This window comes from Crocodylus siamensis, chromosome 2 (assembly GCF_052110815.1).
Source record: "Crocodylus siamensis isolate JL-2025a chromosome 2, ASM5211081v1, whole genome shotgun sequence".
In the NCBI taxonomy this organism is placed as follows: domain Eukaryota; kingdom Metazoa; phylum Chordata; order Crocodylia; family Crocodylidae; genus Crocodylus; species Crocodylus siamensis.
In genome coordinates this window covers 32,090,805-32,118,047 of record NC_143396.1, presented here as the reverse complement: position 1 = coordinate 32,118,047, position 27,243 = coordinate 32,090,805, and the positions used below count along the sequence as shown (strand labels likewise).

The 27,243-nt window shown below is 40.2% G+C and overlaps 1 protein-coding gene across 4 annotated transcripts in view; it reads left to right on the top strand.

The window, feature by feature from the left end:
* Window positions 1–27,243, top strand: part of TAPT1 (transmembrane anterior posterior transformation 1) — an 89,555-nt gene that overhangs the window by 15,429 nt on the left and 46,883 nt on the right. For 2 of the 4 annotated variants that reach the window (XM_090035634.1, XM_090035636.1), the window contains exons 3-4: window positions 11,279–11,397; window positions 16,513–16,536. In XM_090035634.1, coding sequence (XP_089891760.1) covers window positions 11,279–11,397; window positions 16,513–16,536 — 143 coding nt within the window. The remainder of the gene's footprint in view (window positions 1–11,278; window positions 11,398–16,512; window positions 16,537–27,243) is intronic. The other 2 variants (XM_090035635.1, XM_090035637.1) reach the window with 1 other exon arrangement.

The window sequence follows — 27,243 nt, the reverse complement described above, 5'->3', positions numbered from 1 at the left end:
TGAGGGAACTGGGATTACTGAATCTGGAGAAGAGAAGTCTGGGTGGGGAGGATTTAATAACAGCCTTCAACTAGTTAAAGGGTGGTTCCAAAGAGGATGAACTGTTTCTCCATGGTGGCAGATAACATAACAAGGAGCAGTGCTCTCAAGTGGCAGCAACAGAAGTTTAGGTTTAGATATTGTGGAAAAACTTTCTCGCTAGGAGGACAGTAAGGCACTGGAGCAAGTTACCCAGTGAGGTGATGGAATCTCCGTCCTTGGAGTTTAAGACCTGGCTGGTCAAAGCCATCGCTGGGATGATCTACTCGGGGGTGATCTTGCTTTGCGCAGGGGTTGGACTAGATGACCTCCTAAGGTCCCTGTCAGCCCTGTCTTTCTATGATTCTGGGACTGTGTAATAGTGTGAAAAATTAGTGAAGTTACATTAAAGGAAAAAGTTATTTAGTAAAGCGGGAACACAAGAATAAGAGAGCAAAAACTGCTATCAGAAAACAGTTTCAAATGCAGATTGGCTCATAAAATATAGCCTTCCAAAAGGGAAGTGGAAGTCTCTTCACTTGTATAAACAAACTGGAAGCATCAATGGACTGTAAACTTTGTTTACAAAGAGTGTGTAATATTCGTTGTAAGAACTTCACCAAACCAGTTGCCATAAAATAATGTACAAGCAACTGGATAAAAACTACTGTTGTATTGTTGGGGCCAAACTTTGCTCTGTGTTTCTCAAGCTGCATGAGTTGGCATTTCTATAAAAACCTTCAGTGTAAAGCAGAATCATTAGCTCTGCAAACCTGTTTGGACACCTGGGGGGAAAAGTCTAGCTGGTTCTAACCAGAACAGTGTTCAGAGCTGAGTTGAAGAGTGTGGCAATATTGATCAGAGTAGAAGAGTGTGCTTAGCAACACTGGAAAACTAATACACCTTAAAGGGAGTTGGCTTCATGCTGCAGTTTGGTAGAAATAATACTGACTAGGAAAAATAGAAATATGTACAAAAAAGTCTTTTCTAAATGAACCTACCTTTTTATGATAATGAGGGGATGTGAAAGATTAACTTGGAAGATATTTCTGTAGAAACAAATAAACCTGTGAGAAGGAATCACAACAGAAAATAGGCATAGAGGACGATGGGAGAAAATTTCATCAACTTCTGTTGGTGTCAAGATTTAGAAACAGAGAACAATCTTAATTTCCTGACACCTTCCATCTGCTAGTGGCTCAACCCCTTTCTAGAAATAATCATTTGCTTCCTTGATGAGTGGGAAGTATAATAGGCTTGCAGATAATATTTATGTGGTTATAGCAAATGATCTGTGAGAATCAACCACTGACTGTTTCACACCACCTCTTTACTTTGAGAAGAGGTGTGTAGGTGAACTGCTGTTTTGAGAGAACTAGAAACATGGATTGTTACAGAAGTATTGGCAGAAAATGCTGCTCTCTGAGTTGGTAATATTTCCATCTTCAGAGTGTTTGCCTTTATGTATTGTATGGTGTTAAACTTGCCATAATCTCCTTCACAGGGATCTCTCTGGAGACAGAATTTGTCTGTCATTGAAAAAGAAAAAAATAAGTAACTTCACAGTTTCATTCATTTGTCTATGGTGTCACTGGTTCTGCAGAGATAATAAAAGCAGTAAAACTTCTGTTACTAGCGTCAGCAGCTGTGATCTATGACTTTAAGGGGATTCTTTTGTTGACTAAGGAGTAGAACTGTTTTCAGGGGTTTCCACAATTTAAAGAGGAAAGTAAGAACTTCAGAACCCCTGTTAAGTCTGAAATTCTTCCTCAAAGGGTTGAGCTGGCAAAAGTAGGATTAGCTTCTGCACTATGCATTTGTTCACCATTGGATTCAGTGTGTACGTTTCATTTTACTGTTAATCAGTACTTATGTCTTACTGTGTTTTTATAGGTTTAGTTAAGTTAAAAATTGTTTTTATAAAAGCTAGTCTATTTCTGTGGTAATGTCATTTTGTTAGAAGCATTCATAACATGACTAGTTTGTTTGAACTGTTGTGCTATTATTGCTTTATATTTATTTTACCTGAAATCTAGCCTCCTTCAGCTCTCTTAGCCATTCTCGTGTCAACGTTGACCTCAACTAGGTGCCTTTCAGTGTTTTGTGTAGGTGACCACTATCCATAGATGATGTGTTCCTTCCTTTGTGCTGACTCTCACACCTTTTGAACTCAGTTTGGTGTGCCTCTCTGAAGATCCATTAGTAATCCCTTATTTGCCATGTCTAAACTCAGTTAGTTACCTCAAGTAAAATATAAGTTTTCTTAACCATTAGCAGTGAGTTTCAGTTGGAATAAGTAGAATATAAACAGGCCTCTCATAAGTACTGCTGCAAATTATCCTCTAAGGATAGTTATAGAAAAGACTTCTAAAACAAAATGAAATAACATTGTGTTGGGAAGTTCATTCCTTCATCATATGGCTGCCAGAGTGGCTCCTCCTACAAGGTTGCAAAGAAAAGGTTTGGGTTTTTTTTTTTTCTAACTTACATTAAGTAGGTTGCATCAAGACTTCCAGGCTTTGAATACTATCACCTGGAAGTAGGTAAATGAGTGTATAATGTGTCAGAAAAAGTAAGATTTAACTTTGGGGTAGTAATGGAAATAATATTAAAAAGACGGAGAGTTCATGTTTTACCCAGTGCTGCTTTAATTTGCTGTCTGAAAACTGGGATGGGGAGAGAGAAGATGAAATAATGAATGATTTAGAGAGAGGTGACTCCTGGTGAAATCATGGGATTTGCCAGCTAGATTTGGAACCTTCAGAAGATTGACAGGGCATCTCATATGGGCAGCTCCTTTACTTTTCAGTATTTATAGTATTGGGTTTTTTTACGTGGCATGTTCCATAGTGATTGTTGAAAACAAGTAATTAAATGCAATGAAGTAGTCAAGTTCTTGTCAGATTCAGAATCAAGATGGAAAGGATAAATACTCATTCTAAGTGCTGAAAACACGTTTTTGATTTAAAATTAAATGTCTCAATTTGTGCTGTGGTAGTGCTTGGAGACTAAAATGAGGTGCTGTGGCTTTGTTGTGCTAGGCACCATACACAAAATTAAAAATAGTTCTTTTCCCAGGTAACTTAATGGATTGATGCAGTAGCTTAATAATGGATTGAAGCTGAAGATTTGATTAAACTGGAAAAGTGAGTCTATAAGTGCTGTTTTCATTAAAATGTATTTGATAATGTTAGTTCCTATACAAGTTTTCCATCAACTCTTCAACATCAGATCGCTTTGGAGAAGCCTGTCAGTTTTTGACACAGGAAAAAAATCAATCTAGGGGGATGTCATGAAAGCTGAAAGGAAAAAATCTTAACTTGAGAAGAAAGCTATGGCTTCCTTTGATGCTAGTGGTTCTTAGCCTTCTTAGATTCCAGGCACCCCTCAGGAAAATACCTTCAGTTTTGCTCCTTTTTTAACAGCAGAAATATACCGTATTTACTTAAATCCAAGGTAACTTGGAATTTAAAACAACCACCCAATAATTACCTTCTATACATGGAAAACTTATACATGTATAATTTGTTATAATTTAAGAAATAATAATTTTCTATTAATATAATCTAATTATTGGGAAATCATCTTAAATTTATACTCGTGATCACTGACAGGAAGGGAAGGTAAATGACAGTAAAAGCAGTGGTGGGGAGGTAGGAAGCCTGACCCTTCCCGTATGTAGGCGTTTCCACATGTACTGGTGCTAATACTGCATCATACTCCATTGGATCCTTAAGAGGATTATATAGCACCCCAGGACCTAAAATCACTTCCCTAGGGCCTGGAAATGGGTCTGGAACTCTTGGCTCTGGTAATCATTAACAAACTGAGAAAGGTGCAGTGAGAGAGAAAAGCAGGGAAGCAAGGTATCAAAGAAATTTATCCAGTGGATGTTAACGTTAGGGAGTTGAGAAATGAAGGCAAAGGACTGCAGTGCCAAGCACTCTGTGTTTACTTTGTATTTGTTTAAAAATAATTTGGTGACCTATTGAAGAATGCATTTCATTTGAAATGTCATCCTAAAAAAATCCTTGCATAATCCCTGGACCATCATGGCTGTTGCGTCACTCTAACACTACCATTGGTGATGCTGTTTTCCCAAATCAGTCCTGTATTTCTTTTCCTATAATAATCTTTTCATGGTTTTATACTTTACTCAGTGTTTGTGAGGGGCACATATTGTCTGTTGGAAGGGCACAGGGAAAAAATTTGGTTTTCCAAAGTTCTGGTTTGGCTGTAAGTCAGTGAGTGCTAATTTTAAGGTAAACCCCTAGGTAATTTTCCATATTTGTTGAGCTGACAGTCCCTGGAAGAGTGACCTGTAAAAGGAAAAATACCTAAAGGGCATTGGTAAACTTTAAAAATAATGGAAAGATTTCATAAATTTCATAGACATTAGAGCTGGAAGAGACCTCAGAAGATCATCAGGTCCAGCCCCCCACCCAAAGGGCAGGAAGTCAGCTGGGGTCATAGGATCCCAGCAAGATAAGCATCCAGTTTGCTCTTGAAGGTGTTCAATGTAGGTGCTTGAACCATGTCCGATGGCAGGCTGTTCCAGACCTTGGGGGCTTGGACAGTAAAGAAATTCTTCCTTATGTCCAGCCTGAAATGGTCTTGCAGTAGTTTATGACCATTCGACCTCTTCATCTCTTGGGGCGCTCTGGTGAACAAACGTTCCCCCAGATCCTGGTGGTCACCCCAGATTAACTTACAGGTGGCCATCAGATCACTCCTGAACCTGCTCATTTCCAGGCTAAAGAGCCCCATGGCTCTCAGCCTGTTGTCGTAAGGTCTGGTGTCCTGACCTCTGATTATGTGTGTGGCACTTCTCTGGACTCTCTCAAGCTTCTCCACATCCTTTTTGAATTGTGGAGCCCAAAACTGGACACAGTACTCCAACTGCAGCCTCACCAAGGCTGAGTACAAGAGGAGAATGACGTCCTGGGATTTGCTTGAGAAGCATCTATGGGAGCACGCCGGCATTTTGCTCGCTTTATTGGCTGCAGCATCACATTGCAGGCTTATGTTCATCTTGTGGTCAATCCTGATCCCCAAGTCCCTCTCGTCTGTAGTGCTAGTTAGTATAGCACTACCGAGCCTGTAAGGATGCTGCAGGTTTTTCCTCCCAAGCTGGAGAACCTTGCATTTTTTGGTGTTAAACACCATCAGGTTCTCGTCCGCCCATTTGCTGAGCCTGTCTAAGTCAGCCTGGATCACCCGCTTGTCTTCTGGAGTGGATGCTTTGCCCCAAAGTTTGGTGTCATCGGTGAACTTGGCCAGTCCGCTTCTGACTCCAACGTCCACATCATTAATGAAGATGTTGAACAATATGGGTCCAAGGACAGAGCCTTGGGGGACCCTGCTGGTCCCAGTCCACTATGATGAGTGACTTCCATCAATTACTACCCTCTGTGTCCGACCACGGAGCCAATTTCCCAGTCAGCAGATCGTGGTGGACCTAAGGCCACAATTGGCCAGTTTTGCCAAGAGGTGATCATGGGATACCAGATCAAAAGCTTTTTTGAAGTCAAGATATGACATCAATTTCCTTTCCCTTGTCCAGGTGATAGGTTACCTGGCCGTAAAAGGAAATGAGATTGGTCAAGCAGGACCTACCTGCACAAACCCGTGCTGGCTATCCCTCAGGATGTTGGTGTCGGCCAGTCCTCTAAGGATGGCCTCTTTAATAAACTTTTCTAAGATCTTCCCCGAGATAGAAGTCAGGCTGATGGGCCGATAGTTTGCCGGATCCACTTTCCTCCCTTTCTTCAAGATAGGCACCACATTGGCCGCCTTCTGGTCTTCGGGCACTACACCAGAGTGCCAGGAGTTTTCCAAGATCCGTGCCAGAGGCTGGGATATAATGTTAGCCAACTCCTTGAGTACCCTGGAATATGGATTTTCAGGGCCAGCTGACCTGAAGGTATCCAGCCTCTCGAGCTGTTCCTTCACGAGGTCGGCATTTATGGAGAGCAGGGGTCACCCGCACCCGGACTTCCCTGTCCCATAGTGGGCATGGGCGTCCCATGGGACTGATGAAAGACCGCAGCAAAGTAACCATTTAATAGGCTGCCTTTTTCCTGGGCGTCAGTTGTCTGTTGTCCCATCTGGTTCAGCAAGGGTCCAATGTTGCCCTTGCTTTTCTTCCAGCTCCCCACATAGCTGAAAAAAGGACTTTTTATTGTCCTGGATGCTGGAAGATAGTTGGAGTTCAGTTGCAGCCTTGTCTTTCATGATTTGCTTCCTGCAGGACTGGACCACTGCAGAATATTCCTCCTTGGAAGTGAATCCCATCCTTCATCCTTTGTAGGCCTTTCTTTTTAGCCTCAGGAGGTCTGCTAGGTCCCTGGAGAGCCAGGGGGGCTGCTGTGCCCTCTTGCTACCTTTCCTTCAAGATGAAATAGAATTAGCTTGTGCACTGAGGATCGTTCCCTTAAGGAGCAACCACTCTTCCTGAACTCCCCTTCCCCTGGGGTCGTGGTCTCTTAGGGCCTCACTGGCAAGCCTTCTGAGCTTGTCAGAGTCGGCTTTCCTGAAATCAAGGACTTCTGTGTTGCTGACTGACTTGACAGCTTTACAGCAGATGGTGAAGGTGATCAGCTCGTGGTCGCTGTCACCCAGCTTCCAATCGGTCACTAGGTCGCCAATTAGGTCGCCCCCAGTAGCCAGTATGAGGTCGAGCAGGGCTTTACCTCTCGTTGGCCTGTAGACATCTTGAGTCAGATAGAGGTCATCCATGCACGATAGGAAGTTTTGCGACCCCTCAGATTTTGCTGAGTGATCCTCCCACGAGTTGTCTGGGTAATTGAAGTCACCCATGAGAACCATGGTCTGGAGCATGCTGCCATACCCAGTTCCCGGGTGAACTCCTGGTCAAGCTCTTGACTTTGGGTGGGAGGTCTGTAGTAGACTTTGAGTGAACAGGGCTAGTACAACTGTCTCGGTTATATGGAATTCTGGTTTAATTCATTTAGATAAAAGAACTTGTACTATATATGTCTAAAATTAAAATTTTTTGGAAGAAATGGAAGTGTTCTCTATTTAAGAAATTATTCTGAATACTAATGAAATGGATTGGTAATATTAGCTGAGTAGTCTGTTCCAGCTGGCCTGTTAATTTCCAAGAGCAGATATAGAAGTAGTAGGCCAAACTGCTATGAAATTGAAGATTTAGTTATCCGTTGCATTTAAAATTAAACACTGTTTTCCATTTTGGAGAATGCCTTTGAAAATATATATACAAAAGTGAATTGTATAGTGTATATTTCTTAAATAAAACATTGGAAAATGCCCAGTGTAAAAAGTGTATCAGTGTGAGAGAAGCTGCAATAACCCTATTCTTCTAATCCCTGTTTATTTGTACATCTTAGCTGTGTATTAGAATATAATTATAGAGGCAGGGCAGGGTGGCATCTCAGAGACTAACTTGTGCCCTGCCTTCTGTCTGACTTCAGAATATAATTGTATATATATTATATATCAAAAATATATAAATTAGTGCTGTTAGTGCTGTTGCACTTTTATCTAGGATGACTTATTTTTGAGGCATTTTAGTGATAAACATATTTAGCTTTAATACTCTGTTGCTTAGCGACAGAAAGGTGTAATCATGTTTTAGTTTTTCAGTTGGTGTATAGATAATTTACTGCAGGGCTAACGGTTACAAAGAGCTGAGGCATCTTCCTGGGTTAGCCCATTTCTGGAATTCTAACACTAGCCCATGAACTAAACCTGCAAGTCACTGTGGAAATACCTGTTACTACGTTTGTGCAATTTTTAAAAGAATAAAAATGGACTTCCTGTTTTAGCTTATGGTGACTCATTTCTTAAACCGTTTTTTGGTTTTTTATTTTTTTTTCTCTCCCTCCCCCTTCAGTATAGTAATTTTCAATTAACTAATTTCTCCCAGTTTCTTATACCCTCACCTACTCAGCTGCCACACATCTGAGCACCTGTGTCCACTCTCACATAAAATTCTGAAGCAATTGCTGAAGGCCTGATATCCAGAGGATTTATTTAATATACCAGACTGCTATCCAAAGAATGATACAAAAACTTGGTCATCAAGGCATATCATGCACCCCAGAATGCCTGGGTGAGAAGTCACCCCTGTTGTAGTTTTCAGGATCAGAGTTGGGAATTGCAACAGTGTGGTTATCCCTTGAACCTTCTCTGGAATATTCTGTGTTTTTTTTTTTTTTTCATGTTGGCATCTGGCTTCAATATATCTGAACTCTATAGCTATGGAGCTATGCAATTTTGCAAAAATCATGAAATCTGGCATTATTGGTGAAATAGGTACGTAAAAACTGTGGGTGGAGGTGGGGACTTAGTAAAAAATAAATTGTTAGTGCCCCAGTGAGAGCCAGCAGTTCTCATGGCCACTGTGCCTGGCTACACAGTCTGTGAAGAGGGTAGAGGAGCTGCTAGCACAAAGGAGAGCTGCCCCTGCCCCTTGCCACTGATTGACTAAGAAGGCTGCCTGTTATACATCCGTGTCCATCTCCACCAATCGTTGGGGAGGGCTGGGGCTGCATGAATAATAGCCTTGGAACACAGGGTCAGTCAATGGTGAGGTGCAGGGGCCATATGACTAACAGACTTTTCAACCAGTCAGGGGTAGGAGTGTGGGGGGGGGCGGGGAGGGAGGGGGAGGTTGTCATGTTAAGTGCATGAATATGGTGGCTGACCCTCTGATCTGCCTGTGAAATCAGCTGCCTGCCTCCTCAATTTGGGTAGAGCCCTAACTATAGCTATTCAAGGTTGATGGAAAAGCATAGGAGTGCTATGTAGGTGCTGGATAGCAAGGATGACTGGAATTCTGCCCTTTATTCTGCTTTCTTGGATCTTTTTCCCCCCAGTGAATAGATCCAATGCTTCTCTGCTTTTGCTCCTATTTCTTCCTGTCTTTATCTGGGTGATTCCTATTCTCCAAGATGGAATAGTAAACTGATGAGGCAGGTTAGTCTTAAGTGCTCCTGTGTTCCTGAACTGGGTACAGAATTATATGTCAGGCCCCTAGCAGACATATTAACATGTTAATATCATGCCATAAATGGCAACATACCACATGTTTAGCCAACTTACAACCCCATAAAATGGCAAACTAATCACAAAGATACTCCACATATAACATAGAACATCTTTGTGGCTGGTTTGTGAGGTACCTTAAATCAGGCCTTTGTGTGCAGCATTCCCATGCCGACAGTCTTCATCTGATTGTTGGCATAGGGATCAGGGTACCCGAGGGTCTTGAACCAGGCTGGGGTTGTCCAGGGGGTTGCAAGTGCTGGGCAGGGAGAGCTGATTGTTTCCTCTGCTTGACAAGTTGAAAACTGTGCATCTTTCTTGGAGATAGGGCAGCCTGTAGTCTCGAATTGGGCTGTGGATTTCCAGGGGTCCGCTTGCTTGTGCATGGCTTCAAACTTGCCACATGAAGAGTGTTGACTGAATTCCTCTCTCCAGCACTTAAGAACTGGCTCACTTGGCAACCCCACGCTGGCCTGCACCATGCACGCTTTCAATGTGCTATTGCAGGTGGAGGACTCCATATACGGTGACAAGTTGAAATGGCAGAATTGCATGTCCTGGCCTGTACACATGCTAGGACGTGTGATTGTTAGGATTTGGGATCAGATGCTATTGTGCTTTTAATTTAATGTGTTCCAGGGGCCTTTATTTAATATAAATCCTGTATGCTAAAGTCTTAAGTTAGCTATTTTTAGTAGACGACCTCAGCCAGAGGGAGAAAACTAGGCTTCTTTATATTGCATGCCTTCTTGGGTAAGGTTTGGCACTTTTTTTTTTTTAATGTAAAATCAGAGGTTTGTATTCACCACAGCAAAACAAGACAAGGTTTGGCACAATTCTGTTAGTGATAACGGTTTAATTTGGCTAGAGCTCTTGAAACCTTTTGAATCAGATTTTGTGCTCTTTGAAAGACAGAAGAGAGGGTCTGCTTAGCCTCTTAGTTTTTGCCAGCTGTGTGCCTCAAGCCTTGCACAGCACATGCAGACCAAATGGCAGCTTATCTATTGTCATGCTAAGGTCAAAGCTTGCTTCTTCCAAGTGGGAATTGTGAAGAGGTGAAAGAACCAACTAAAGGGAGAAAACCAAAATACAATCTCACTGTCTCCTGCATGAATTGGTAGTTATTTAATTACTAGTAAGGTATAACATGTATTAATTTATAGCTACTTTACTGAAGGAGTGGGGTTTTTTTGAGGTGGGGGGAAAGCTTCTCAAACTGTCAGGTGTCTTAAAACTGCAGTGTTTAGAAGTTGCATGACAGTTTGACCTTTCTACTCAAGTGCTAATCGTATTTGTTTAATAGTGCCTGCAAAAGGGGGAGCTGGGTCTTCAGCATTTTACACAATGGGTTTATTTTGCATTCCCACAAGCTGTTCTGGTTCCTTGCTCATCTGTGAGGACCTTTAGCTTTCACCTTGACAACAGCTGTAGTACAAGTATGCAGTGTCAGCTCAAAGTTCTGTATATAATTTAATATCTGTATAAAATATCCAGTAATCTAAGAGAGAGTGTGCAAATTAGCTGAATTGAAAAAATCAGTGTTATAGTGAATGTGGAAATATAACTGCAATTTGTCACAAAATTTCCAGGCTGCCTTCCTAACAGAGTCTAGTTCCAGTCTAATTATCATAGAGGACTTGGTACCTTGGCTATAATGAAAGATATCTTGCAAATCTAATTATGTGAAATGCTAACTTTCACTCAGTATGTGTGTTAGTATTCTGAAATTGAAAATAACTTCGAACACGCCCACACCCTGTAACATTTTTGGATCCTTGCATATGGTCTGGAGAAAACCAGTGGAAAACTATTTAAAACCCTTTCATCATGTAAAGGTGTAGATTTTTGTAAGGATAGGAAATCCAATTTTATAGATGAAGATGAGACTCTTTAAAAGGGGTGCAAAAGGTGGCTCGTTATTTTAAACTTCAACTTTTGTAACTTGACCAGAGGATTGGAACAGGTGATCAGCAGCTACATCCATGGACGCTTCATCTATTAATCTCCAAAGTTTCTGCTCTTTGGGCCTCCAAGAGCAGAATTTATTCTGAACAGACTTCCAAGTGTTCAGCATGTTGTTTGTTACAGTTCAGCAGGCTAAAGAAGTGTAAGTGAGCATAACTATATATAGTTTTGATTAATCAAGGTCTTATGTGAACCTATGACAGAATGAAAAGTTGTTCAAAAAGGATTGACATGTTTATACCTGTTCTATTCTTTTATGATCTAGCTGATGTTTTTTGGAATCTTTTTGTGCCTGGATGCTTTTCTCTATGTGTTCACCCTGCTTCCTCTGAGAGTTTTTTTGGCAATGTTCCGGTTCATCACTCTGCCTTGCTATGGCTTACGGTAAGTAGGTTTTGCTTTCGTTTTTTTCTAAAGAAAATATGGTTAGTGTTTAAAGAATACTAATAGTTAAGTTTTTGTAATTAGTTTGTTTAATTTTATGGCCCTCAGTCTTAGACTTTTGCAGCCCATTATTAATTCAAGAACTGTAAAAGAGTTTCTTACCCCCAAACAACACAGGGAAGTGATGCTAGGTGTGCTGTCCATTCAGTCAATTTGCTTCACTGACTGCATTATATCAAGTTCATAATTATTCTTAAGTACATTGAGATGAGTAAAAGACACAGCAGACAGCCTTATCTCTGGGTTTATTCTGTTAAACTATCTTTCTTGCGAATGAACTGGCACTCTTTGTACCAATGTGACCTGGATGAGAATTGAGACCTGTGGCTCTGTGTTAATATACATACTTAAGAGAATTTTGTGAAAATAAAATTAACCCTTTTTTAAAAAAGGGTAGCAATATAAGATGCATGATATTTATTTAAGGAAATGGAGTGGTAGTTCATTAATGGGATTTTTAAGGAACTGGCTTTTGTGGGATTGGTAATGAATATACAGGCTTTCATTCCAAGGCTGTTAGGTTAGATCAGTATTAAAAGTTTTAGGAAGCTATTAATCTCATTCTGAAAAGGGATCTATCTCTAGTTGGGCTTTATACAAGATTTGGAATATACTGTATATGATTGGTGAGAATTTCCAGGGCTGGTGCCCATGTTGAATTTTTATTTGGATAAATAGGTGTGTGAAGCTAATTGGATTGTGTTTCCACAAGCTGTACTTCAACCTGATAATTGTGGGCAATTTACAGTTGTAATACATTCATGTAGTGTTTTACAAAACACGTTATTTGAAATATATTATTTTAGAACCAATCTTGTAAAACAAAATGAAATTAGTTTGATGATTTCACAAAAAAGCCATGGCTTTTGAAGCATCTTTTATATGCATGGAAATTTTGTGTGCCTATTTGGAGATAATTTTAAAACTATTAAAATGATCACTAGATGGCAGCCTTCAACATCTTATCTTTCTCCTTAAATTCAAGCTTCAACCTAGGAGAGTTTTCATAATGCAGATATGGATTTTATCGCCATGTACAGCAAAGTATCAATTTTATTTTTTATTACCAATTAAATTATGTTTTAAAATATAAAACTTGTAATGATGTTATTAAAATGTAGTTAAACTCTCAAGTGGCTTAAAAATGGCATTGTCAAGATTTATTCTTATTGACTCTTACTCGATTCACACCTTACTGCTGGACTTGCAGGTTCAGCGTAGTTTGGAAACACATTTTTTCTATTTGTTTGTCATAATCTGGAATAAAAACATAACAGACAGACAACTATATTTACACCTTAACAACTCCATTGCCTTCAATAAGGTTATACAAATGTCCACAGTCCAACTTTTTATACATTTTAACTATTATCTGTAAGAGTCAGTAGAATCCACCTTATTCTGCTGAAATTAACTGTTCACTTTTTGGGACTAAAGGAAATAAGTAGGAGGAAAACTTTTTATTTTTATTACTTACGTCAGCAGCTATGATTCTCACTGTCCTTAAAGGAGTGGATCCTTTCAGTAAAAAAGTTCAGTTATGTGCAAACACTTTCCCAGTGAGCCTCACTTTAAAACATAGGTCCAAATGCATTTAGTTAAACTCTTCATTAGACAAGCTTGCTAATACTTTGTATGCCACAATAGTTCACTGTCTCGTGCTTTGTCTAATTCATGGATATTTTAAATTGGTTCACGCTTAATTAAAGTTTACCATACACTGTAACTTTATCTGTAATTATACAGTAAGTTTGTTTCTAGACATAGTTCTGTTTTACACGTTTGATACTTAAGCACACTGGTTCAGTTTGCTATAGCAAAAAATAAGATTTGGGCTTTAATTTTAAAAATTACCAGGCTATGATTTGTATCTAAATAACATTTAGGTATGTGAAACACATCTACAATTACTAAAGTTATTGATTACAAAGCAGATGACTTGATATCTTTAACTTTCTCTTCCTCAAATTCAAGTGGGTTCTCTCACCCTTATTTCAAACAAATTAACTTCTTTATAGCTGTAACATCATATTCCATTCTGTGTAGTAAATAAAAGTGCTCCTCCCTTCTTTTTCATTGAGAACTTGGTAAAGAGATTGGCTAACATTCTGTGTCCATTTTACTCTTTTATTTTTCCTTGAAATTTTTAATGTTCTTTCTAAAATAGAAAAAGATTATATTGCTCTGTTTTTGAAGGAATAAAGATCTGGGTTTTTTAGTATCAGTCTATTCATGGTACTATGTAAGGTACTTAAATGAGAAAAAAAAAGGAACTGCATGTAGTAGTCTTTTCTGTTTTTTCTAACATTCATTCACTTAAAGCTATCTGAGATGGACAGGAAGATTTACCATATTTTAAAAAAGTTTCCAATCTCATTTCTATCTCTTTCTTCAGGTCTGACATTCTTCCTTTATCTGGTAGAGAATGCAAATTCTTTTGCACTTAATGATCAAATCATCATTGCAACTTACTTCCTTGGTCTAGATTTTGGTTCTTTGAGAAAATTCCAGTTCTGTGTATTTGTCAGTACAGTACCTTCAGAGATGCTCAGAATTGCTTAAACCACAAAGCATGTGTTGCTAGAACAATTCAAGTTTGTCATTGAGAAAAATGCGAACTGTCTTTTTTATCTCTTTTATAGTCAGACTTGGGGTACTGCTGGACTTTCCAAACCTCCATGTTTGCATAGCCTGGCAAACTTAACTTCCTTAGGTCTTTCTTCCATATGTACATCTTCTGTAATCTCCTCCAAATATTTGACAGAACTGCACAGGAAGTTGAGGAAAATTGGTGAATCAACCCTTTAACACAATTCAAATAACTTTATTATATATATATTTCCTATTTTCCTAAATCAAAAAAAAATCCTTCTTTGCTAGTCTTTATCATAAATTAAGCTCTGGATAATTAACCAAGATATTCTTCAGCTGCTTGAGCATGTGTTAGAACCAGAAACCATTTAATGTAAAGGTTTCCAGAAATTTGATGGAAACATCTTTTAAAATATTTACATTGCTTGAGGACAGTTTCCTTGTAATAGTCCTGTAATAAAAAGTACTTTTTTACACTTCGGACTAGCAAGATCTGGCTCAACACATAAGTTGTTCCAGGCATAATGCATCTTCTGCCAGGCTATGCATTTTCTAGAAATGTTGATTTTTTTTTTTTCCTTGACCTTTTAACCTAATATAGCTACAGTCCCTTGAAGAAATGACACGGGCCACTACTGCTCACAAGAATGTTGTGCAAAGTGTTAAAAGTGAAATCTTAAAATTGCCTGTTTTCTACAAGACATTTTGGATACTAAATCGGGTGCTCTTTGCCCCTAAAGAAAATGAAGCCTGTAATTTAGTCATGAAATCAGTAAGGACCAGCTCAAGTTACATCTTTGTTCTTTCTTGAAAGAAGGGCTTTCTTGTTCCTACTGACCTACACCTTTAAAAAATGACAAGAAAATACTTATTTAGGCAATACATACATATAAATAGGAAATGTTAACACCCAACTAGCATGCCCTTGAAATGCTTCATGAAGAGTGTGACTCGTTTTGTTTTTTGAGAGCAAATAAACAGACTTTCTCTAAACATGCTTGTCATACAGGGTATCTTACTGCTCTGTTTCATTTCCTCTGAAAAATGAGTAGATTTTTGTCTAGTTATGACTAATTTAGCTTACTTCTACTACAGATGCACCTCAAAGTAACTGTAACATACCCCATCCTCCTCATCAAAGACCACAGGGCTTTAGTCTCTTCCTTAAATATATCTGTTGCATTACTTGAAGGAAAGAATTATAGCAGAGAACTTTCTATGGGGGAAAAAAAGCTTGCTCACTTTTCTTTTACAGATCTTATTCCTTTGTTCATGTTGCCAGACTTGCTTAAAAGTAAATTTCAGTTCACTTTGTAGACTTGGTCCCAAGCCTTATTTTTTGCTAAGGACTAGTTTCAGCTGTTTAATATACACAAATCCTTAATTGTCTAATTAAGTTCAGTGAGAAAACACATGTCTCTTTCTAGCAGAATGTATTCTGATTTATCGCTTAAAAAAAAAAAATCCCAGTTTCGTTCTGTATGTGCTGTATTAGTCTCAGAACAGGTGTCCCTCTTTCCATAATAGTTCGTAGCGTAGCAACATTACAACCTTCTCTTTCTCTCTCTTTCTTGTAAATCAGACCGAAGGGAAGAGCACTTTCACTTCCTTTATAGGATGGAATGTGGTGTCACAGGGACTCCTCCATGGTGAGTAAATTCTGATTTTTTTTCCTTCCATGCTATCAGGCAAATTCACATCTTGTGTGTGAATGAACTGATTACTTGTACAGCTGGACAGCGTAGGTAGATAAAACAGCATTCCTGTATAGAGAAACTTGACACTTTGTATACAATGCCCACAATTATTCATCACACTGTACAGGAACGCATAAAGACTAATTTCTTACTATGTAGAATAGGTTTACTTTTCTCATGTCACCTTATTGGGGCCATTGACTATATGGTGATTTTAACTAGTTTGTATATTGAGTGTATGTGCGCTACTTGACCAGCATTTAAAATCATAGCTCCTGATGTAGTTTTGATTATTGGTGATTGTATCCAGCCTAGTTTTACTTCACGTTATATAATATTCTAACTAACTCTTGCATAAACCATCATAGTTGTGTATCAAACATGATGTATTTCAGCCAAAGAGATCTTATTTTGTGTGTAGGAGGCTTTGTTTTTGTTGTGTTGTGTTGTTTTTTTACTCGATTGAACGATACAACTTGTCTCTTGATAGATAGATAGATAGATATGTTTTGTTTTTTTTTAACTGACCGTGTTTCATCATGTGAAATTAAAGGACTAATTTTGTTGGGTTTTGGGAAGGGAAGATTTGGAAAACTTTTAGGCCTTTCTCTGCATACGAAAATACAGTCATCTTTTGAAACATTCTCTACTCATTTGCTAGTTTTTAATATGGTAGTTAATTTTCTTTTTTAAAAGTAAATTAATGAACTGACAGCTTTTTTGACTAAAATTTACATAGTCTTATTTTGCATTTATTTTGAAACAGCCCTCACAGAGGTCTAAGAATAAGGTTGGTTTTATTTAATTCTTAACATGGTTTTGTGCTGTGTTGTGTGTATGTAGCTTTTGTTGTTTAAAGTGCAATTTGATAATGGTAAATTTATCCCTTCGTTTGTCTTAAATCTTTACTTGTGGTAGATGTCTGTTAGCAATCACTGACATCAATGAACCCTATTAAAGCTGGTCAAAATGGATTTTATTTCTAAGTCGTCTTAATTGTGAAGTCAGGAACAGTTTTAGAAGATTATTTTTAGCAGATTCTCCTTATACCTTTTGAAAAACTTGGACAAGTTCCCTCTTGTAAGTAACCATGCCTCTTCATCAGATTCATTCTGGTGGTGTTTTCCTTGACATTTTAATTGCTAGAGAGACTTCTGAAAACAAGGCATCTTAAATATTAACTTGTTCATGCCTCATTTCAAGTCACAATCCTCTTTTAAATCATAGTTCATTCATGTAGATATAATTATGATGTACAAGACTTCTGATGAGGAAAAAGTTATGCTGTGGAGTTTGTCTAACAGTCTAGTTTCCTATAAATGTCGTTAGTAACAGTAAAAATGGAGAAGGAAAACTGATTATACTTCTTGAAATAATACAACTATTTATAAACACAATTATTTCTCCAAGTAAACTTTTAAATAATTTTGAGAGAACCTTTTATAGAATTATGTCTGCTATTATACGAGAGAGAATAAATTCTCTGAATAGATTGGACCAAACCCAGTTATAAATTCAAATGTTTTATTTAATGACATGTGGATTTAATGAATATAAATATGTCTAATATTTGTAATACATACACACTGTTTTCAGTTTTTAAATTTAATTTTTTCTGTACTAAACAGCTTTTTCACTTCCCATTGTTCTTATTTGTGCCAAATATCATGCAGGTTGGCACTTCGTCTTGTGAAATAGTGTCCAGGTTTTTAAAAGATTTGAATGAATTAGCACTCTTTTTGTATCAATGTGACCTGGGTGAGAATTGAAACCGGTGGCTTTATATTAATATAAATGCGTAAGAGAAACTTTGTGAAAACAAAATTAACTCCTTTTTTTTTTTTTTTTAAAGGGGAACAATATGACATTAGTTGAGTAATCTTAGTTAAGTAATGTATTAATAATTGACTCGCCACAGAATGCACAGCATTTGATACTGAGTAGGAAAACAAAAGCAAATCTTCTTGTTTAAACTCCTCATTTAGTTTTACAACCGTTAACACTAAGGTATTTTAATGTGTAAGCCAGACTGCAAAACTAACTCGTTTGTAGCGCTGTCTCTGCTGGGGAAAATGCAGCAGCAAAGTAATCTTTAAATAAGAACATTTTATAATAAAATCAATTTTATCTAAGGTATTAATACAGGTTATATATTAATAAATATTTTAACTTTAAAAAAATGATTTAATTGGCATAAGAAAATATATCTAAACTACAGTCAGAATTACAGCAACTATAATATTCAGTCAGAGTTGAAAGTTGTCTTTGCAAAAGTAGAAATTTTATTGTCATGTAAGAAATGCTAGGCAACTATAGCAGTGTACTTAAAATTCAGTTGCTATAATTTAATTGAGTTTTAGTAACTTCAGTTGAAATTTTGCATTTTGGTCTCTGGCTGAATTTTTTTGTAAGCTTCAGTGAAAATAATCTGAATCCGTTTTGAGAGAGGTTAGCAAAATAATTAGCTTTGTCAGTGTTTTAAAAACAGTGACTCTCTAGTTCTAATACCTTTTGGGGTGGGGGGTTGGAACCATACATTGAATTTTGGTAGGAAGATAGTTCATCACTCAAAGACATTTTTCTGATTTCCCACTGGAATATCTATCTAGACATTCTCTTCTGATCACATGAGAGCAGATCAGAATCTGTAGACAAATACAAGTTAGTACACATTGATATACAATTCTAAATAAACTATAACCACTTGGAAAATAAAGATGATGAAAGACAGTTCAACAAAGACTCCTACTGAGTGAGTGTGCAAAATAAAGATGAAATGGACTATAGTAGTCCCAGATATGTCACAAATGAAAGGTATACCATCAGTTCTGGTTCCTCATCTCAAAAAGATTAAAGTAGGAAAGGTCCAGAGGAGAGCAAAAATACTATAAGCAGCCAAATTCCATATAAAGAGAATTTTAAGATTATGTAGTTGGGCAGTGAGTATAAAACAGTATATTAGCATCCAATAACAACTTACATGTAATGGGTGCTACTCTTATCCCTTCAGCAAATAGAAAAGCCCAGCAAAATTATAAGCTATTGCATTAAAGAGAATCAATTAAAAAATATTTAAAGGAAATATTTTTATGATTCATAATTAACTACTGCAACTTGCCAAAAGACTGATCCTAAGGGTTAAATACATCTCCAAAAGATTATTATATATGTGAATAATAGGGGTGCAGTGATAAAGATTTTTTTTGCCCAGTACTGAAATAGTCAATTAACCAGCAGTATCAGCCAGTACTGATCCGATTGCTAATATGCAGCCTGGCAGCTCAGAGAGCAGCATGTGGCTGGTAAGTCTGCTGGGGGAAAGAGGTGTGGGGGGGGGTTGCAGTTAGAGGCCCCCGTGGTCAGGGAAGGAGTGAAGCAGGGCATGGGACAGCCACGGGCTGCTTGTCTGGGCAGAGGGGGGCAGCTACTGTTGCTGCGCTTACACTGGGGGAGGCATGGGGGTTATGTGACCTCTGAATCTGTGCAGGGAGAAAGGGAGGCTGCCCACTGTGGGCCTGGGACTGCACCAGCCTCTTCCGAGCAGTGGGGCTGGCATCAGCAGTTCTGGGAGGGGGGGCTGCAGCCACTCCAAAATTTGCTATTATCCCCCACCACACACACACACACACACACACACCCCACACACACACACACACACACACACACACACACACACACACACACACACACACACACACACACACACACACACACACACACACACACACACACACACACACACACACCCCAGCCCAGCCCCCCACCAGGAAGAGGCTGATGCCCCAAGCCTGCAGCAGGCAGCCTTCCTTCATCCCATACACTGATCCAGGGGGCATGTGCCTCCCGTGAGGGTGCACACAGAGCTGCCTTCCATGCAGACAAGTCTCCTGTGGCTCCATTCTCTGCCCCAGCCCCACTCCCTCATCATAGGGTCCTCGATCTGTCCCTTCCTGCACCCCTTTTCCCCCCCATTTCGCCTAACGTACCAGCAGGATGCTGCTCTCCAAGCTGCCAGGCTGCATTCCTAGCTGTATGCATGCACATGGCATTTTATCAATGACATTCTTGGCCACATCAGCCCAAAAAAGCCAATTTCCAATAATGTAAATTTTTCGTTTATTGGTGCCGATACAATATGGACCAATTATATTGGTGCATCTCTAGTAAATAAGTTTACTTTAAATAAAAATTAATAAAGCATAATAACTTTCAGAATAAAAATCAAACATTAGGTGCTTAGCTTGAATTAGAGAGTGTGTATTAAACATCTGTCCAGGGTGCATTATTATACAATGTCTATTCTTGATTTTTATACCTCCAAAGCACTGATCTGTAGTAGAGAGAGTAGCTGTTAAGGTAGATGGACCATTTGATGAGCTTTACTTTGATATCTGCTCCTATGTGAACTTTATAGACTCATGCTGCATTTTGAATTGATATTTTTTTTAAAGTTTATTAACAGTACCTAGACGTGGCAATTTAAAACTAAAATATACAGCATTAGAATTATAATGATTACTTTTATTTTGTTGCTTTTCCTTTTATTTTTGCAAGAAATTTTCTAATTTTCTGTAGAAGATCAGTCAGACCCAGTTGGATGGCTTTTTATTGGGGTGGCCAAGGGAATATCTATGTATAAGAACCTTGTGAGGTATTGTGAACTATCATTGCAAAACACTCCTCAATATTCTTGGGCAAAGGGAAAGTTGGTTACCTGCTTTTTGCTATCTAATTGCTGTAGAGAGGGGCTATAGAAGAAATACTGTCATTGATCCTTCTTGTGATACATTTGGTAGAGACCAATAGCTTGACCTCTTTTAAAATGTGTGTGTTTGTGTGCACGCACGCACGAAAGTTATAGAAAAGCAGGTAGATACTGCATCTCTTTTTTTGTGGCATCAATACCAGTACTAGCCAGATAAGAGATATGAGCATCTAAAGCCAGTTAAGGCAGGGGTGGGCAAAATGCTGCCATTCTATCCGGCCTATGGGGCCCCTAAAAAAATTAGAAAATTAACCGTTATCTTCCCCCTGGCTGCCTGTTATGCAGTCGTTGATGGCTTGCCAAAACTCGGTAACTGACCCTCCACCCGAAATAATTGCCCACCCCTGTCTGAAAGGCTTTTATACTACAGTGACTTCTGGTGATTTAGAGTTAATTTTGTGCTGGACACCAGTAAATTGAGGCGTTATTGTAGTCTGCTTTACTTATGCACTAGTAAATGTTAAATAGCTTTAATGATCCAGCTGTTAGAACAAAGACTAGTTTGGCAAGGACAAATGGCAGTACACAGTGTGCCTGGAGCTATTTTTCTTTGTTCCTAAAATATAGTACAAATGTTATCAAAAAGAAAAATATTTATATAAATCTGGTCAGTGCCTGTACTGTTGAAGTGTGTGGATTTGTAATTTTCTTCATTGCACCATTTTGGTGTTCTTAAACTAGTATGAGTCTAGATGCTTGAGTTTAGTTTTTTTCCAGCCAGCAGATGGAGATGCAACTCTTACTACCATGTGAGAGGTACTTAAGACATGTTTAGAATAACATTTGCATCAATTTGCATGCCTTAATTGATTTATTTGTTAACTCTTCATTCTTGTAAACAATGTTCTAAAACAGTTTTTCTCATCAGTGTTTTCACTGAACACGTCTGTTTAACGTATACTGAAATGTGTGGTTGTTTAACTGAGGATACTAGTTGACATGGATTTTCTTATTATTGTCATGAATGTAATAATTTTAAGATAGCATGAATTTATTATATGCTCAATTAACTCAACATTTTTAAGAAGGGTGGAGGGAAGTGGAAAACTTAAATGCACCCTGAACTTATATATATATTCCCATCATGTATTACTTTATTTACAGCTTTCACCAAAATAGTACAATAAAATGAGCAATAAAAATATTTACAAATAAAATAAAAACATTTATATTTATTATAATTTTTATGAAAAGAATGCAGCAAGATTATCGGTTCTACCAGTTTACACAAGATTAAAGAGCATAATGTATGATGATATCAAAGAAAAGGTAAAATAAAGCAGTGCATGATGAAACAAAATGGGGAAATTCTATTTGATTTTGGTGCTTTACTCTTTGTGCAAGTTGCATAAATACACTTAAGGAGTATAAGACCAGGCTCTAAAGAAAAAGCCAAAATTTTTTTCTTCATTAGCCCAGAATTTAATATTTTCCATTAATGGAGAGAGCAATTTCCCTCATTTCTTCAAAAACTAAACAGGACTGACCACACATGATTTTTAAGTCATCTGTCTCATTTTTCCTACGAGAGCATATTCTGTCTAGATATGGAATCTGACACCAGCCACCCATGACAGCTGTAGATCAGAGTGGATCTCAATTTAGTAAAGGTCCCTTGTTGTTTTTAGTTTTGCGCCCCAGACAGAGGTTTCTGGGCCAAAGGAGTGTTTTATAGATCTTAAAAAAGGAGAAGTTGAAGACAGCCTCACTGCCATCATATCTGTCTGGATGCTGGCATCTTTAATTCTTAAATTTATGTCTTGTTTTAAATATGGGGAAATACTGGATCAGTGGCTCTCCATATGTTTCCCAGGCCACTTTGTCTGTAGCACAATATAGATACTGTTTAATCATTTAAACCAGGGTTTATTTGGCAAAGGAGAGGCTTCTAGAATGCACTTGTTGGGGTATATGGTAGGTGTAAAATATCTAATTTTCATCTAGTACTTTTGAGTGTGTTATTGAGGTAAGGTGCTCACATTTATCACTCTGGTTTTAGCATGCCTGAGGGCTCCCTCTCCTTACCCCCTGCATATAGAATTAGGTAGAAATAGAAGCCACCTTAAAATAATTAGAAATCTTTTTGGGTAGACAATAAGGTCAACCCAGAGTTCTGTTCCCTACAATAAAATGTATTCTACCTTGGATATATTTCCAAAGACCAATTCCTTCATTTTTTGTTGATTTTTCAGTTATTTGAGGCAAAGTACTGTTGAAAGGCATCCTGTAACCTTGTGACAACTAGTGCTTCATCTGCAGAAAGCAAGAGGGATATTGGCCTTCAAAATCATGAGTGCATGGCATTGATTCCATGTTAGCACCTGATTTAAATTATTTAGGAATAAGTTGAAGACTAGCAGAGCAAGCAGGCATACTTGATGTATTCCTTTCCTAGTCTGGAAACTATTGGGCAGTGTCTTCATCAGCAACAGGGATGATGGCATAGAGTGCACCCTCTGAAAGTTTGTAAATGACACTAAACTGGAGTAGTAGATGCATTGGAGGATAGGGCTAGGATTCAGAGTGACCTAGGCAAATTGGAGGATTGGGCCAAAAGAAATCTCATGAGATTCAACAAGGACAAGTGCAAAGTCCTGCACTTAGGACAGAACAGTCCTATACACCAGTGCAGGCTGGGGGCTGACTGGCTGGGCAGGAACTCTGCAGAAAAGGGCCTGTGAGTTATGTGGACAATTATGCTGAATGAGCCAGCAGCGTGTCCTTGTTGCCAAGAAGACTGATGGCAATACTGGGCTGCACTGTTAAGTGTTTTGTTAGTAGGTCAAGAAAAGTGATTGTTCCCTCTATTTAGCACTGATCAGGCCACATCTGGAATACTATGTTCACTTTGGGTCTCCCATTACAAATTGGAGTGAGTCCAGTGGAGGGCAACAGAAATGGTGAGGGAGCTGGGGGACAAGACTTGTGAGGAAAAACCGAGTGACCTGGGCTTATTTAGTCTAGAAAAGAGGAGATGAAGGCTGCTATTAAATCCCCTCTAACTACCTGAAGGGGGATTCAGAAGAGGTTGGAGCTAGACTGTTCTCAGTAGTAGCAGATGATGGAACAAGGAGCAATGGTCTCCAGTTGCAACAAGGGAAGTTTAGGTTCAATATTAGAAAGAATTTTCTCAGTAGGAGGGTAATAAAACACTGGAACAGGATATCCAGAGAGGTGGTGGAACCTCCATCCTTGGAGGTTTTCAAAACCTGACTAGACAAAACTTTGGCTGGGATGATCTAGTTGGGGATAGTCCTCCTTTGAGCAGGGGATTGGATTAAATGACCACCTGAGGTCCCTTCCAACCCAAACTTTCTGTGGTCAGGTCACCACCAGTCCCATAACCCCCTAGATGCTGTGTTTGAGTAGTAAGTGACGACAAATTGTAAGAGAACGTTGTACATTGATGTTATTGCCAGTTTTTTCCATAATTTTAACGTCAGTAGAATCAAAAGCTCCCTTTGGCAAAGTGTAGCTAAAATATTGGCTCTAGTTGGCCAAAAATAAATAAATTGTTTGTCGTTATTTTCCCCTGTGGCTACCCATAACTTCATTCAATATTGTTTCTTTTCTCTATCTGTTAATTTTTTATATTCCATTTTAATTTCTGCCCTCCCCTCAGGCTCCTACTTTGCCCAGCCCCCAGGGAGCTATGTGACCGGAGCTTCGCAAACAGGTGCACTTGTCTGCCCAGTGCGAGAGTTAGCACAGAGTTTGCTTAGGAGGGCCCATGGCCCTGCCTGTGAGCCCCCAGGGTAGGTAGTCACAGTAAGCCAGACCACCACCAGTAAAATATAGTTGGGCACACACTGCAACCCAAGGGTCTCCTCAGGGTCTGCAGCCCCCTGCTTCTGGCTTCTCAGAGGCGTCTACCCAGACAGAACCTATGGTTCCAGGCTCCATGTAGACGGAACCTCTGCCTCTTGGCTGTGCGGGCTGCCTGACACTTTTTCAGGCTCTGGGGACTGGGAGCATTGCCACCTCCCCTTGTGAGATCTGTTCCCTTTTGGGGTCTCTGGAGCGCCAGCTGGAGGAGCCCCAGGCCACAGTCCAGAGACTATGTGCCATCAGGGATGGTGAGAGGGAGATAGACTCTTACTACCAGGCCCTCCACTCCCTGGAGGTGGAGGGTAGACCAAGGTTGCCTTCCAGGACAAGGAGAGACTCGGGGACCTCCCACGCTGTCCAGCCAAGGGGTTGGACCAAGATGGTCAAGGGCCCCAAGACCCACCACACCAAGGTCCCTGCCCTGCTGGAGGTAGGAACCTCTTGCAGCCCCAGCAGAGCCTGCTAAGTTGCTAGCTTTGATAGGCAGCACAGGCTCAACTGCCGCTACCACCCCTGCTCTCCCTAAGACAAAACGCAAAGTGTTTGTCCTGAAGGGGACAGAGCTGTCTCAGCTGAGGTGACTTGGGGTGAGTGAGATAACAAGAAGCAAATTTTCTATTCAAGGGCTATAGGCTGTACAGGAGGGATAAGACAGGGAGAAAAGGTAGGGGTGTGGCACTCTATATTAAGGAGGAATACATATCCTCATCAATTAGCAAAGAATCAGAGGAGGGGCACTCTGAAGTGTTCTGGGTTAGAATACAGGGCAGTTGAAGGGAAAGAGATTTAACGGTGGGGGTCTACTATAGACCACTCAACCAAGGGGAAGAGCTAGACCAGGAATTCTTAAGTCAGCTCACAGAGGTAGTTGGGTCAAAGGATGGGTGACCTGAACTTTCCAGACATCTGCTGGGAAGAGCAGTCAGCCAGCTCTGACCACTCACGTAGGTTCCTAGCCAGAATGCAAGACCTCCATCTAACCCAGGAGGTGCACAGCCCTACCAGGGGAGAGGCCTTGTTGGACCTGGTGCTGGCCACAGGTGACAACCTGGTGATGGGGCTGAGGGTGCTCGATCACCTGGGCGACAGTAATCATCGCCTGCCGGAATTCACCATCCAGCGCAAGGTGGCAAAGGCCTACAGCAAGGCAGCAGCCCTAGATTTCAGGAGGGTGGACTTCAGTGAGCTAAGTAGAATAGTTGGGGAGGCACGGAGGTCCTGGAGGGGAGGAGAGCCAGGTGTCCAAGAAGAGTGGTCGCTCCTTAAGGAGATGATCCTCCAAGCCCAAAGGGAGGTAATCCCAACATGAATCAAAGGGAGCAGGCGGGCACACAAGCCCCCATGGCTCACCAAAAGCATCCGGGAATGTCTTCTAGCTAAAAGGGAGGCGCACACCCAATGGAAGGGAGGGGCCATCACCAGGGAGGATTATACTGTGGTTGCTCTGGGATGCAGGGGGGGCAGTCAGGAAAGCCAGGATGGAAATGGAACTGGGACTAGCTTCCCGGATCAAGGACAACAGGAAGTCCTTTTTTAAATACATAGGGGGCAAAAAGAAGGTTCCGGGTAATGGGGGGACCGTGCAGAACACGCTAGGAAATTTGGTCGTCACACCAGACGACAAAGCCAACATATTTAATGATTTCTTTGCTTCCATTTTCCTGAGCAGGGACCGGAACAGTCATCCCCCTCCCCGGGCCCCCCTTACACCCGAAGGGAGGCGCACCTAGGCCAAGGGTTAGTGAGGAACTAGTTAGGGAACTTCTGGAAGGACTGGATGTATTCAAATCATCTGGTCCGGACGATCTCCACCCTAGAGTACTGAGGGAATTGGCTGAGGTCATTGCAGGACCCCTGGCACGGCTTTACGAGCACTCGTGGTTCTCTGGTGTGGTGCCAGAGGACTGGAAGAAGGCCATCATGGTTCCCATATTCAAAAAGGGGAGGACGTGGGAAACTACAGGCCAGTTAGTCTTACCTCAATCCTGGGTAAGCTTTTTGAGAATTTTTCTGGCACATATCCACGTGGGGCCAGCAGGCGAGATTATACTTAGGGGCAATCAACACGGGTTCATTAACGGTAGGTCCTGTCAGACCAACCTGGTGGCCTTCTATGACCAGATCACCAAATCCTTAGTTTCATAATTTCATACTTAGTAGAGTCGGAAGGGACCTGAACAGATCATCTAGTCTGACCCCCTGCCATGGCAGGAAAGAGTACTAGGGTCAAACGACCCCAGCAAGGTATACATCTAGCCTCCTCTTAAAGACCCACAGAGTAGGAGCCAGCACCACTTCTCTTGCAAGTTGGTTCCAGATCTTAGCTGTCCTGACCGTCAAGTAGCACCTCCTGACATCTAGCCTAAATATACCCTCTACCAGCTTGTGACCGTTATTCCTAGTCACTCCTTGTAGTGCACAGGGAAACAGAGACTTCCCCAGTGCCTCCTGGTTGTCTCTGACTAGTTTGTAACAGGCCACTAGCTCTCCCCTCGGCCTTCTCTTGTGGAGGCTGAACAGGTGCAGGTCCCGTAGCCTCTCCTTGTAGGGCCTGCCCTGCTGCCCCAATCATGCGACGCAAGAGTAGCAGTGGACATAGTCTTTCTGGACTTTCAGAAGGCCTTCGACACTCTTTTACTCCATTCTCATTAAGAAACTGAGGGACTGTGGTGTTGACACCCACATAGTCAAATAGGTCGCCAACTGGCTGGAGGGATCCACCCAGAGAGTAGTAGTGGATGGGTCATTTTTGATCTGGAGGGATGTGGACAGTGGGGTTCCGCAGAGCTCAGTCCTCGGGCCCGCACTGTTCAACATCTTCATCAGTGACTTGAACGAGGGGGTAAATAGCACCCTGTTCAAATATGCTGATGACACTAAGATGTGGGGGGATGTGGGCACGCT